The following is a 12,401-nucleotide window of genomic DNA, read 5'->3' as shown; positions in this document are numbered from 1 at the left end:
AGCCAAAGGAGTACTTTTGAAGTGTAATCACTGTTGTGGTGTAGGGAACGTGGCAGCCAATTTGCGGACAGCAAGCTCCCACAAACAACAATGTGATAATGACCAGATACATTTTTTTAGTGGTGTTGGTCAAGAGACAAATATGAAGTGAACTTATGGTACAGAGTGCAACCAACGTAAAATGGAAGAGTTACATTCTTCAAAAGCTCAGCACAGGTTGTCAGAACACTACATCCAGAGAAAACCTGCCTATTTTAAGTTACTAGTGCTCACCAAGAATATTCAAATGAAAAAAAAAAGTAGTGTTGAAATTATTTTTTTAAAAAAGCTTTGTGCTACCTCTTAGCAATGAATAATGACAGATAAAGTCTGCATATTTACCAGCTGAGTACTGGGCTCGATGTGATGCCTCAAAGCTTGTATTAAGGATGTGGGACTTTCATTTACTTGCACCCTGTAAACGCATAACAAACCAAATGGTAAGAAATAACTGTTTAATGCAATAAGTTTAGCAACCCAAATGCAATGAGAATAGAAAACATGTACATCCAAGCATTATTATTGAAAGAAAATATATATGGAAATAAATATTTATTTATTTATTAAGGAGGTTCTTAAATGGTTGGCAGCACTCAAAGTAGAAAAGTCACCTGGTCCAAATGGGATGCATCCTAGGTTGCTGAGGGAAGGGTCGAAATAGTGGAGGCTCTGACCACAATCTTTTAATCCTGGATTTAATCCTGGCCCCACTCCCATATCCATTTGTTCATGGATATGGGTGTGGGGCTAGAGGACTGGAGGGTTGCAAATGTTACACAGCTGTTCAAGAAAGGGGAGAGGGATAAACCTGGTAACTACAGGCCAGTCAGCCTTCTAGAGACTGTAATCTGGGACAAAATGAATTGTCACTTGGAAGAACATGGGTTAATAAATGACAGCCAACATGGATCTGTTAAAGACACAGGGGGCGAAATTGGGCCGTGTAGCACACATTTTGTAGGCGCTACACGGATGCCTAAACCCCGAAAACGTTTCGGGGACTTCCGACATGAAATGCGCAGGAGGACTGTCGCAGGATGAAGGAATCATGACTGCTGCCAGGATAGCGAGCATTGACCTGTATGATGTGCTGTGGGTGGTCGCACACCAGCTGCACATTGAGGGAGTGGAATCCCTTTCTGTTCATGAATGTAGCCGAGTTCAGATGTGGAGCATGCATAGCAATATGGGTGCAGTCAATGGCATCCTGCACCATGGGGAAACTTGCAATGCGAGCAAACTCTTGTGATCACTCCTGCTGCTTGTCTCTGGTAAGAAGGAATGAGATTAATCTTTTTCTGAGTGTGTACAGATCCTTAGTGACCTCCTTATATAGCAGTGCACTGCAAAAAGTGAGATGTTGCTTATATCTCCAGCAGCAGCCTGAAAGGAGCCAGAGCCTTAAAAATTAAGTGCCGCGGTTACCTTGATAGCCACAGGCAATGCTGTTCTTGCCCTGCTCTGAGGCTGCAGTTGTTGACAAATTTCAGTCACAACCTCTTTAGTGAACCACAGCCATCTGATGCCACCTATATTTCAACCAGCACAACAAGTTAAAAGCTGGCTACTGGGCGATAATGGTTATGCCCTCATGAAGTGGCTCATGACTCCGGTCCAGACCGCACACACATGTGCACAGCAGGCCTACAACTGGAGCCATGCTGCCACACAGAACATCATTGAGCAGACTACAGGCGTCCTCAAACAACGTTTCTGCTGCCTGGAGCGATCTGGAGAAGCCCTGCAGTACTCAGTTGAGCGGGTATCAAGACTTGTTGTTGTATTCTGCCTAACCTTGCCATTTAGAGGGAACAGCCATTGCCACCACTTATGAGGTGACACCCTGAGCAACATAAGAACATAAGAAATAGGAGCAGGAGTAGGCTATACGGCCCCACGAGCCTACTCCGCCATTCAATAAGATCACGGCTGATCTTCGACCTCAACTCCATTTTCCTGCCCAATCCCTGTATCCTTTGATTCCCTTAGAGCCCAAAAATCTATCGATCTCAGCCTTGAATATACACAATGACTGAGCATCCACAGCCCTCTGGGGTAGGGAATTCCAAAGATTCACAACTCTCTGAGTGAAGAAATTCCTCCTCATCTCAGTCCTAAATGGCTGACCCCTCATCTTGAGACTATGTCCTCTAGTTCTAGACTCTCTAGCCAGGGGAAGCAGCCTCTCAGAATCTTATGTTTCAGTGAGGACACCTCTCATTCTTCTAAACTCCAGAGAGTATAGGCCCACTCTGCTTAATCTCTCCTCATGGGAAAACCCTCTCATCCCAGGAATCAATCGAGCGAACTTTTGTTGCACAGCCTCTAAGGCAAGTATATCCTTCCTTAGGTAAAGAGACCAAAACTGTATACAGTACTTCAGGTGTGGTCTCACCAAAGACCTGTACAATTGCAGCAAGACTTCCTTACCCTTGTACTCCAACCTCCTTGCAATAAAGACCAACATACCATTTGCCTTCCTAATTGTTTGCTGTACCTGCATGTTAACTTTCTTGTTTCGTGTACGAGGACACCCAATTCCCTCTGAACACCAACATTTAATAGTTTCTCACCATTTAAAAATATTCTGTTTTTCTATTCTTCCTACAAAAGTGAATAACCTCATATTTTCCCACATTATACTCTATCTGCCACCATCTTGCAAAATAACTTAACCTGTCTATATCCCTTTGTAGACTCTTTGTGACCTCCTCACAGATTACTTTCCCACCTAGCTTTGTACCATCAGCAAATTTGGATACATTACACTCGGTCCCCTCATCTAAGTCATTAATACAGATCATAAATAGCTGAGGCCCAAACACTGATCCTTGCAGCACCCCACTAGTTACAGCCTGCCAACCTGAAAATGACCCGTTTATTCCTACTCTCTGTTTTCTGTCCGTTAACCAATCCTCTATCCATGCTAATATGTTACCCCTAACCCCATGACCCTTTATCTTGCGTAACAACTTTTTGTGTGGCATGTTATCGAATGCCTTTTGAAAATCCAAATATACTACATCCACTGGTTCCCGCTTATCTACCCTGGTAGTTACATCCTGAAAAAACTCTAATAGATTTGTCAAACACGATTTCCCTTTCATAAAGCCGTGTTGACTCTGCCTAATCATATTATGATTTTCGAAGTGTCCCGTTACCACGTCCTTAATAACAGATTCCAGCATTTTCCCTACTACTGATGTCAGGCTAACTGGCCTGAAGTTCCCTGTTTTCTCTCTCCCTTCTTTCTTGAATAGCAATGTTACATTTGCTACCTTCCAATCCACTGGGACTGTTCTAGAGTCTAGAGAATTTTGGAATATCCCAAACAATGCATCCACTATCTCTACAGCCACTTCTTTTAAAACCCTAGGATGGAGGCCATCAGGTCCAGGGGATTTGTCGGCTTTTAGTCCCATTAATTTCTCCAACACTTTTTATTTACTAATATTAATTACTTTAAGTTCCTCACTCTCATTAGACCCTTGGTTCCCCACTTTTCTGGTATGTTTTTTGTGTCTTCTACTGTGGAGACAGATACAAAATATTTGTTTAACGTCTCTGCCATTTCTTTATTCCCCATTATAATTTCTCCTGTCTCAGCCTCTAAGGGACCCAATGTTTACTTTTGCTACTCTCTTCCTTTTTACATATTTGTAGAAGCTCTTAAAATCTGTTTTTATATTTCTTGCTAGTTTACTCTCATATTCTATTTTCTCCCTCTTTATCACTTTTTTGGTCATCCTTTGCTGGTTTCTAAAACTCTCTGAATCTCCAGACTTACTACTCTTCTTGGCAACATTATAAGCCTCTTCTTTTAATCCAATACTATCCTTAAGTTCTTTAGTTAGCCACAGATGGAAATCTTTTATTGTGGAGTTTTTATTCCTCAATGGAATGCATATTCGTTGAGAATTATGAAATATTTCTTCAAATGTTCGCCATTGCTTATCTACCGTCATATCTTTTAATCTAATTTCCCAATCAACCTTAGCCAACTCGCCCCCCATACTATGTAATTGGCAGAGGAAGAGACGGAAGAGGACAAGGCAGGGAGGCTACAAGGTAAACAGGCCCAGTTTGCCAGGGCTTTGCATGATCAGATTATTAATGAGCAATACCAATATCAACGGCACCGCCTCATTTACCAACAGTCCTAACCCTAACCCTAACCCTAACTCCTTACCTTTCCTCTCTCACATGATCATCAAATCTTTCTCCTTATGATTACACATTGGTTCCTCCCGCAGCTCATCGCAGAAATAAAAACCACCACCAAATGCAAATTCAAATCCATGTTTATAAATTAATACATGAAATTATGCAAACAAAATGAGACTATTCACCCTTGTGCACTCCCTCAGTGCCTATCATTCGTGTGCTTTTACATTTCCTAGTGCTCCTACGAGGTGCATTCCCAGTGGCTGGAACATGGGTGGTGGAAGGCTGTTGACCTTCAGTTGAGGAGAGTGCAGATGGCCTTGGAGGATGACCTTGAGCAGCTCTGAACTGGGAGGGCCCGGCTTCAGCCTGCACCATCTTAGCCTGGGTTGTAGCAGTCTGGCCTGGCTGGCTGATAGGCAACGGCAATAGCACTGGCGGAGTGGGAGGGGTGGGAGCAGGAATGCTGTCATCCTGAGAGAGGACAGCAGGTTCAACTGCCATGCCGCCACTGCCACTCTCCCGGGACGGCGCCTCAGCAATCCTGGTGATCTGCTGGAGAACAGATTGCTGGAGTGCTGTAACGCCCTTTCAACAGTGGTACCCAGAGCCATGATAGCAGTAGTCTGAGCTTTCAAGGCACAGTCTGAGCTGCCATTGCAGCAGTCGGACCTTTGATGGGAGATGTTTGTGCTGCAGTGGAAGATGTGACATCAGACGCTGTGTCATGGTAGGTTCCACAGGTGTGCTGATGGAGGTGACCTCCCATTCCATGTGGGAAGGGATGGGTTCCAAGTTCTGTGCAAAGCCCTGTGCCAAATTGAAGCTGGACTCCTCCATGCCCCTTGACATTATGTGCAGGCTTTCTGGCAGGCTTTCCAGTGCATCAAGCATTTGGTTGTGTACACCCATCAGCCTTCTTCTGTAGCCTGGCACATCAATGTCATCATCTGACTCCTCGGCAACAGAACTAGTGTGCGCCCTCGCCTTCTGGCGAGCTGGTACCTGTGGAGTCCATTCCCCCCGTCCTGGCTCTTGCGCACATGCCCGGTGACTCACCACGTGTAGATCCCTCCTCTATCTTAGCCTCTAAACTACACGCAGTGTCAGTCTCTGAGCTGGTGGCTGCGAGTGTAAGATCGAGTGACGGTGTGTCTTCATCATCACTGTCGCCTTCTTCTGGCTCCTCTGACTGGGCAGGTTCCAATTCTTGCGTATCTGATATGACAAAGGGACACAGGTTGAGTTGTGGTGAGGGGAGAGGAGAAAGTAAGATGAGCGTGCTTCCACCATCTGCAGCAAGAGTCAGAAAAGGTTGTGGGATGAGGGCGAAATGGGAAGCAAGAAGGAGGATTTGGTATGCAGAGACCCTCATCATCGATATCTCCAGCACTGCCAGTGGTCACGGCCTCAGCGATGGCCCTACCAATGATGGCCAGCACTGTCTCCTCCATGGGGGGTGAGGACTTGTAGGAGCGCCTCTCCACCCCCAGCTCTTTCCTGCTGCCTACTGTTATGTGCCACCTTCTCCTGCAAGAAAGTGGGAAGTGTATCAGTGAGTCTCCTGCAAGAGTCTCCTGTCATGGTTGAATAGCTGTCAGTGTGCGGAACCTGTGATTTGTGGGTGTGCTGCTTGCAACAGTGGTAGTGTGTGAGGGTAAAATGAAGCATCTGATTTGAAGAGTTGAGTAGTGATTGAAAGAGTTTGTTGGTAGGTGGGTGAAGTAAGTGGAGCAGTGGATGCAGTTAGTGGTGCAGTTGGGAGGATATGCCACTTGAACTCACTCACCTTGACCACTCGTGTCAAATCACTGAACTTCTTCCTGCGCAGCATCATGTTTTTTGTGCAATGCTCCTGGCATTGACCTCGTCCACTACTGCCTCCCACTGCCTCTTAAGCATATGTCTGGAGGGCCTCCTGCCCCCCTGTAGATATAAGATGCCCCTCTTCTGTCCACCTCTTCCACCAAGGCCTCCAAGTGCATCATCCGATAACCTTGGTGCACGCTCTCTCGCAGGCGCAGCCATTCTTCACTATATTCCAACACAGATTTACTTCTCACTGGACTTCCAGCACTTCCTGCAGCCACGATGCACCTCCCCTGCATGCAGCCAATCAACAGCACATACAGCGCTGGCTGCATGCAGCAATCATTCAAATGACCAGGCACCTCGAATGTTACATGCTGCCTGCGTCACAATGAGCGGGAATGGGTTAATCGCGCACCGCAATCCCAGTGCCCGTTTTCGGGAGTTATCCAATAGAACCCCCAAATTGTGTCTGACAAACTTGATTGAGTTCTTCGATAAAATAACGGAGAGCGTTGAAGAAGGTAGTGCAGTTGATGTGTATATATGTTTTTGATATAGTGAGACATAATACACTTGTTAGCAAAATTGAAGCCCATGGGATTAAAGGGGCAGTGGCAGCGTGGATACAAAATTGGCTAAGAGGCAGGAAGCAGAGAGTAGTGGTGAACGGTTGTTTTTCAGACTGGATGGAAGTACAGTGGTGTCTCACAAGGGTTGGTATTACGACCACTGTTCTTTTTGATAAAAATTAATGACCTGGACTTGAGTATAGGGGGCATAGTTTCAAAGATTGCAGATGTCACAAAACTTGGAAATGTAGTAAACAGTGATGAGGTTAGTAGCAGACTTCAGGAGGACATAGATAGACTGGTGAAATGGGCAGACACATGGCAAATTACATTTAACGCAGAGAAGTGTGAAGTGATGCATTTTGGAAGGAAGAATGAGGAGGGGCAACATAAAATAAGTGATACAATTTTAAAGAGGGTGCCAGGAACACAGTGATCTGGAGTTCACATTCACAAATCTTTGAAGGTGGCAGGACAAATTCATAAGGCTGTTAAAAAAGCATATGGGATCCTTGGCTTTATAAATAGAGGCACAGAGTATAAAAGCAAGGAAGTTATGCTAAACCTTTATAAAACACTGGTTAGGCCTCAGCTGGAGTAGTGTGTCCAATTCTGGGCACTACATTTTAGGAAGGATGTCAAGGCTTTGGAGGGGGTGGATCAGTGGAAGTCAAGAGTGATGAGATACCACAACTATCTCAATATATCAGAACTAACAACCTGTTCTCAATATCATAGAGCCCTGGCAATATGTATTCTACTGTCCACTGCAGGGCAGAGAGCCATACATGGTGATAGCCTTGAACAATGAATGAACATGTTGACTGACACAGCATGGCAATTTTCCTTTCTACTGTTGAAAACATTTCCAAAGTGCAACATTTTGTCCTAATAATGTTTACTCCGAGGATTAACCTCTCCTTCGTTCGTTCACTGTCGGTCTGGACTTACATTTTTGGATTCTCAACTGAAAAGCCCATTGGTGGTCCTACTTTTCTAAGGCATGCCAAAAGCTTCCCAGCAGCTTCACAACTTCTTTGACTGAAAACCATCAGCCAGTCTTGGAGTGGCTGACTGCCAATAATCCTTGAGCTTCGAGTATCCCTGGACCAGTCTACCGGGGACACTGGCTGGCACTGCAAATGGGAAATAAACAGGACAAATGGTTCATATTTAACAGTTTCATGCCTTTGTTTAAATAATGGAGAAAGGAATTCGATTTTAGTCTCCTAAGTGTTCATATGATAACAATTCTGACTCTAATTTCAACTCTATTTTCTTAAGTTTTGACATAAAATGCAGATATTAAGGATATTGTTTGCAGAAAACACTGGTTGGTTTGAGAGTGATGTAGTTAAGTCAGAAACTAGGGTCTTAAGTTTAAACAAAGCCAATTACGTAGGTATGAGGGGCAAGTTGGCTAAGGTAGATTGGGAAATTAGATTAAAAGATATGACAGTAGATAAGCAATGGCAAACATTTAAAGAAATAATTCACAATTCTCAACAAATATACATTCCATTGAGGAATAAAAACTCCACAGGAAAAATGATCCAACCGTGGCTAACTAGGGAAGTTAAGGATAGTATTAGATTAAAAGAAGAGGCTTACAACGTTGCCAAGAAGAGTAGCAAGCCTGAGGATTGGGATGGCTTTAGAAATCAGCAAAGGATGACCAAAAAATTGATAAAGATGGAGAAAATAGAATAAGAGAGTAAACTAGCAAGAAATATAAAAACAGATTGCAAGAGCTTCTAGTATAGAAAGGTATATAAAAAAGAGATTAGCGAAAGTAAACGTGGGTCCCTTAGAGACAGAGACAAGAAAAATTATAATGGGGTATAACGAAATGGCAGAGACATTAAACAAATATTTTGTATCTATCTTCACAGTAGAAGACACAAAAAACATAGTGGGGAACCAAGGGACTAATGAGAGTGAGGAACTTAAAGTAATTAAGATTAGTAAAGAAAAAGTACTGGAGAAATTAATGGGACTAAAAGCCGACAAATCCCCTGGACCCGATGGCCTCTATCCTAGAGTTTTAAAACAGGTGGCTGCAGAGATAGTGGATGCATTGGTTTAGATCTTCCAGAATTCCCTAGATTCTAGAACAGTTCAAATGGATTGGAAGATAGCAAATATAACCCTGCTATTCAAGAAAGGAGGGAAAGAGAAAACAGGGAAATATAGGCCTAACATCAGTAGTAGGGAAAATGCTAGAATCTATTATTAAGGACGTAGTTAACAGGGCACTTAGAAAATCATAATATGATTAGGCAGTGTCAATACAGTTTTATGAAAAAGAAATCGTGTTTGACAAATCTATTAGAGTTTTTTGAGAGTGTAACTAGCAGGGTAGATAAGCGGGAACCAGTGGATGTAGTATATTTGGATTTTCAAAAGGCATTCGATAAGGTGGCACATAAAAGGTTGTTGCACAAGATTAGGACTCATGGGATTGGGGTAATAATTAGCGTGGATTGAGTATTGGTTAACGGACAGAAAACAGAGAATAGGAATAAACGGGTTGGCAGGTTGTAACTAGCGGGGACTGCAAGGATCGGTGCTTAGGCCTCAGCTGTTTACAATATATATCAATGACTTGGATGAGGGGACTGAGTGTAGTGTATCCAAGTTTGATGACGATACAAAGCTAGGTGGGAAAGTAAGCTATGAGGAGGACACAAAGAGATATAGAAGGTTAAGTGAGTGGATGAGAAGGTGGCAGATGGAGTATCAGGTCGGGAAATGTGAAATTATCCAATTTGGTAGGAAGAATAGAAGAGTAGAATATTTTTTAAAAGGTGAGAGACTAAGAAATGTTGGTAGTCAGAGGGATTTGGGTATCCTTGTACATGAATCACAGAAAGTTAACATGCAAGTACAGCAAGCAATTAGGAAGGCAAATGGTATGTTAGCCTTTATTGCAAGGGGGTTGGAGTATAAAAGTATGGAGGTCTTGCTGCAATTATGTAGGGCTCTGGTGAGACCACACCTGGAGTACTGTGTACAGTTTTGGTCACCTTACCTAGGGAAGGTTATGCGTGCCTTAGAGGGGTTGCAACAAAGGTTCACTAGATTGATTCCTGTGATGAGGAGGTTGTCCTATGAGGAGAGATTGAGTAGAATGGGCCTATATTCTCTGGATTTTAGAAGAATGAAAGGTGATCTCATTGAAAGGTATAAAATTCTTAGCGGGCTTGACAGGGTAGATGCTGAGGGGCTGTTTCCCCTGGCTGGAGAGTCTAGAACTAGAGGTCATAGTCTCAAGATAAGGGGTCGGTCATTTAGGACCGAGATGAGGAAAAATTTCTTCATTTCAACAAAGGTTGTGAATCTTTGGAATTCTTTATCCCAAAGTGCTGTGGATGCTCAGTCTTTGAGTATATTCATGACTGAGATCGATGGATATTTGGACACTAAGGGAATCAAGGGATATGAGGATAGGGCGGAAAAGTGGAATTGAGGTAGAAGATCAGCCATGCTCTTATTGAATGGCAGAGCAGGCTCGAGGGGCCGTATGGTCTACTCCTGTTCCTATTTCGTCTGTTCTTATGTAAAGGGACATCAAAGTTAAAAAAATTGAAAATTAAAGGCAATACTACCTTTTCCACAGATTGAATAATCCACTGAGATGCAAGTTATATTACACAACTCATCATCATGATGTTTTTGGAAGCAAAATCTTGTTATGTTCATAACAAAAGCTGAATACTCACAGAATGATCAAGCATGTGAATTTTCTCGCTAGGAATGACACGGCCTACCAATGAGATCTGCTCATCAAGGCGTAAACCCCAACCTTCCAACTCTGTCCGTGCTACTTTATTTCTGTAAAGAACATTGACAGAATTTTACTCTTTTATTATGCATCTGCCTTCAAGTAGACACAATGGGGTATGAATTTATACACCGTCATATAAGGCACCTTGGGGGAAGATATCCTCTGTTTGCTCTTTCCGGCAAAATCATGAAGGCATTCAGGAGATTATTTTATTTGCTGACACAAAGGGATCATTTTAACCTAACTCACCCAGTGTGAAACTAAAGTGATCAGATCAGCCGCCCATTTAAACACCGCTCGATTTTACTTTCCAGTGATTTCAACCATGCAAAATCGGCAGCCGATCTGATGGCGTCAGTTTCCCACTGGGCGAGTTAGGATAAAATTACTCGCAATGTGTTATTTTGCATTCTTGAATGAAGGTTAATCATACCTCTAATAAGGTTAATCACACTCACTGGGTAGAAATTAAGCTGGCATAGCTGATTAGAAAATTCAATATTATGGCACAGTAAACAAGATCCACAATAAGGGAACAAATCCCAGGGCCGGGGTTATTTGCATAAAAGGGGCAAGGCGCCCATGCCATTTATGGTGCTGCTGATGCACCCGTCCTGTCACCTTCCTGCTCCACTGCGAGGTGGGTTAAGGCAGTCTGGCCAAGGTGGCCAAAGGGACAAATTTTATTTCTGAGCTAATCCTTGGCTGTTTTGCTGCTTTATTAACAGCAATTGATCTCGCTGAGTATCTGAGTAATATTAATTAGTATTAAATATAGGAAGGCTGAAGTTGCTGCTTATAGCAGGCAATTTTTTAGGAACACTTTATTTGCTGTACATTTAAAGGAGAACACCAGTTGTGGGGTGAGTACTTTAAATATAAAGTATTTACTTTCCATTGTGAAGAGCTACTGCTAACAATATCAGCAGTTTTAGTTTTCTGGTAACATCAGGGAAGGGTATCCCCAGATAATATACCAGCTTTCCAGCACTGAAGTTGGGCAATTCATTTCTGTGTACCAGGCACAATTCCCGATACTATCAGAATAGAGCATGTGAACACAGCAGTAGGTGTAAATAGGAAAGTATTCCGTCACAACACTATTGCATTGTGCAATCATTGTGCTACAGCAAGTAATGAAACTTCTTTCATTTGCAAGACTTTATTATTACACTTGAATAAATATGCCAGAGTCAACGGTGAAATATAAATATTTTCACAAGTGAGACTGTGTCTGGCCAAGACAGTACTACACATTAAAAATGAACAAATATAACACAAGTGGGCTGACTAAATAATTTATGACTGAGAACATATTTTGCTTACACCATGTATGTGCAGGTAAATAAATTTGATAAAAATTTTGAAAGTTGAATGGGAACCAAGTTGGTTCATGGATTCCAGTAACAGCACCGTGAATTTTTTTCCACAGTGGAATCTTACTCGATACATAGGATATTAACCCAGTTCCTTGGTATACTACTCAATTTTGAACTGAGCTTCCTTCCCCACACTTATTCTTTTAACAAGCCAAGACGGCCTTCTTCTACCTTCATAACATCATTTGACTTGGCCTGTACCTTTCCCCTTCTTCAAAACCCTAAACTATGCCTATACCACTTGAGGTTCAATTTCATTAATACTTTCTTGCAGACCTCCCTATCTCCACAAATCATAACTCATTGAAAATTCCATGGTCCGAATCCTAACTCACATTTGGATTCCCATTACCCACATCCTTGCCAGGCTCCAGTGAAGCCTTGTGCTGCAGCAAACTGCCTTCAAAATCTATGTCCTCCAAATCCATCCTTTCAAATCCTTCCACCCTATTTCAGTGATCACCTCCAACTGTATGCCCTTTCACATGCCCTTTGCAATACCAACATTGGATTATTCCTTGTATCCATTTCTTGTGCTGCATCAACTGTTGCTCTTTCATTACTATGCCCTCACCCTCTGGAAATCCATAATTCACTCCATCTGGTCATTTCTCTACCTGATTTCAAAATCCTAACGGGCCTTCCCTCCTT

The 12,401-nt window shown here is 42.8% G+C and overlaps 1 protein-coding gene across 1 annotated transcript in view; it reads right to left on the bottom strand.

The window, feature by feature from the left end:
- Window positions 1-12,401, bottom strand: part of LOC137323014 (piwi-like protein 4) — a 132,322-nt gene that overhangs the window by 29,304 nt on the left and 90,617 nt on the right. Inside the window, exons 12-14 of the mRNA XM_067986350.1 lie at window positions 10,307-10,418; window positions 7,536-7,720; window positions 382-454 (exon numbers count right to left, since the gene is read on the bottom strand). Of these exons, the coding sequence (XP_067842451.1) occupies window positions 382-454; window positions 7,536-7,720; window positions 10,307-10,418 (370 nt within the window). The remainder of the gene's footprint in view (window positions 1-381; window positions 455-7,535; window positions 7,721-10,306; window positions 10,419-12,401) is intronic.

This window comes from Heptranchias perlo, chromosome 6 (genome assembly GCF_035084215.1).
Source record: "Heptranchias perlo isolate sHepPer1 chromosome 6, sHepPer1.hap1, whole genome shotgun sequence".
Taxonomy (NCBI): Eukaryota; Metazoa; Chordata; class Chondrichthyes; order Hexanchiformes; family Hexanchidae; genus Heptranchias; species Heptranchias perlo.
This window is presented reverse-complemented; position numbering and strand designations above follow the sequence as displayed.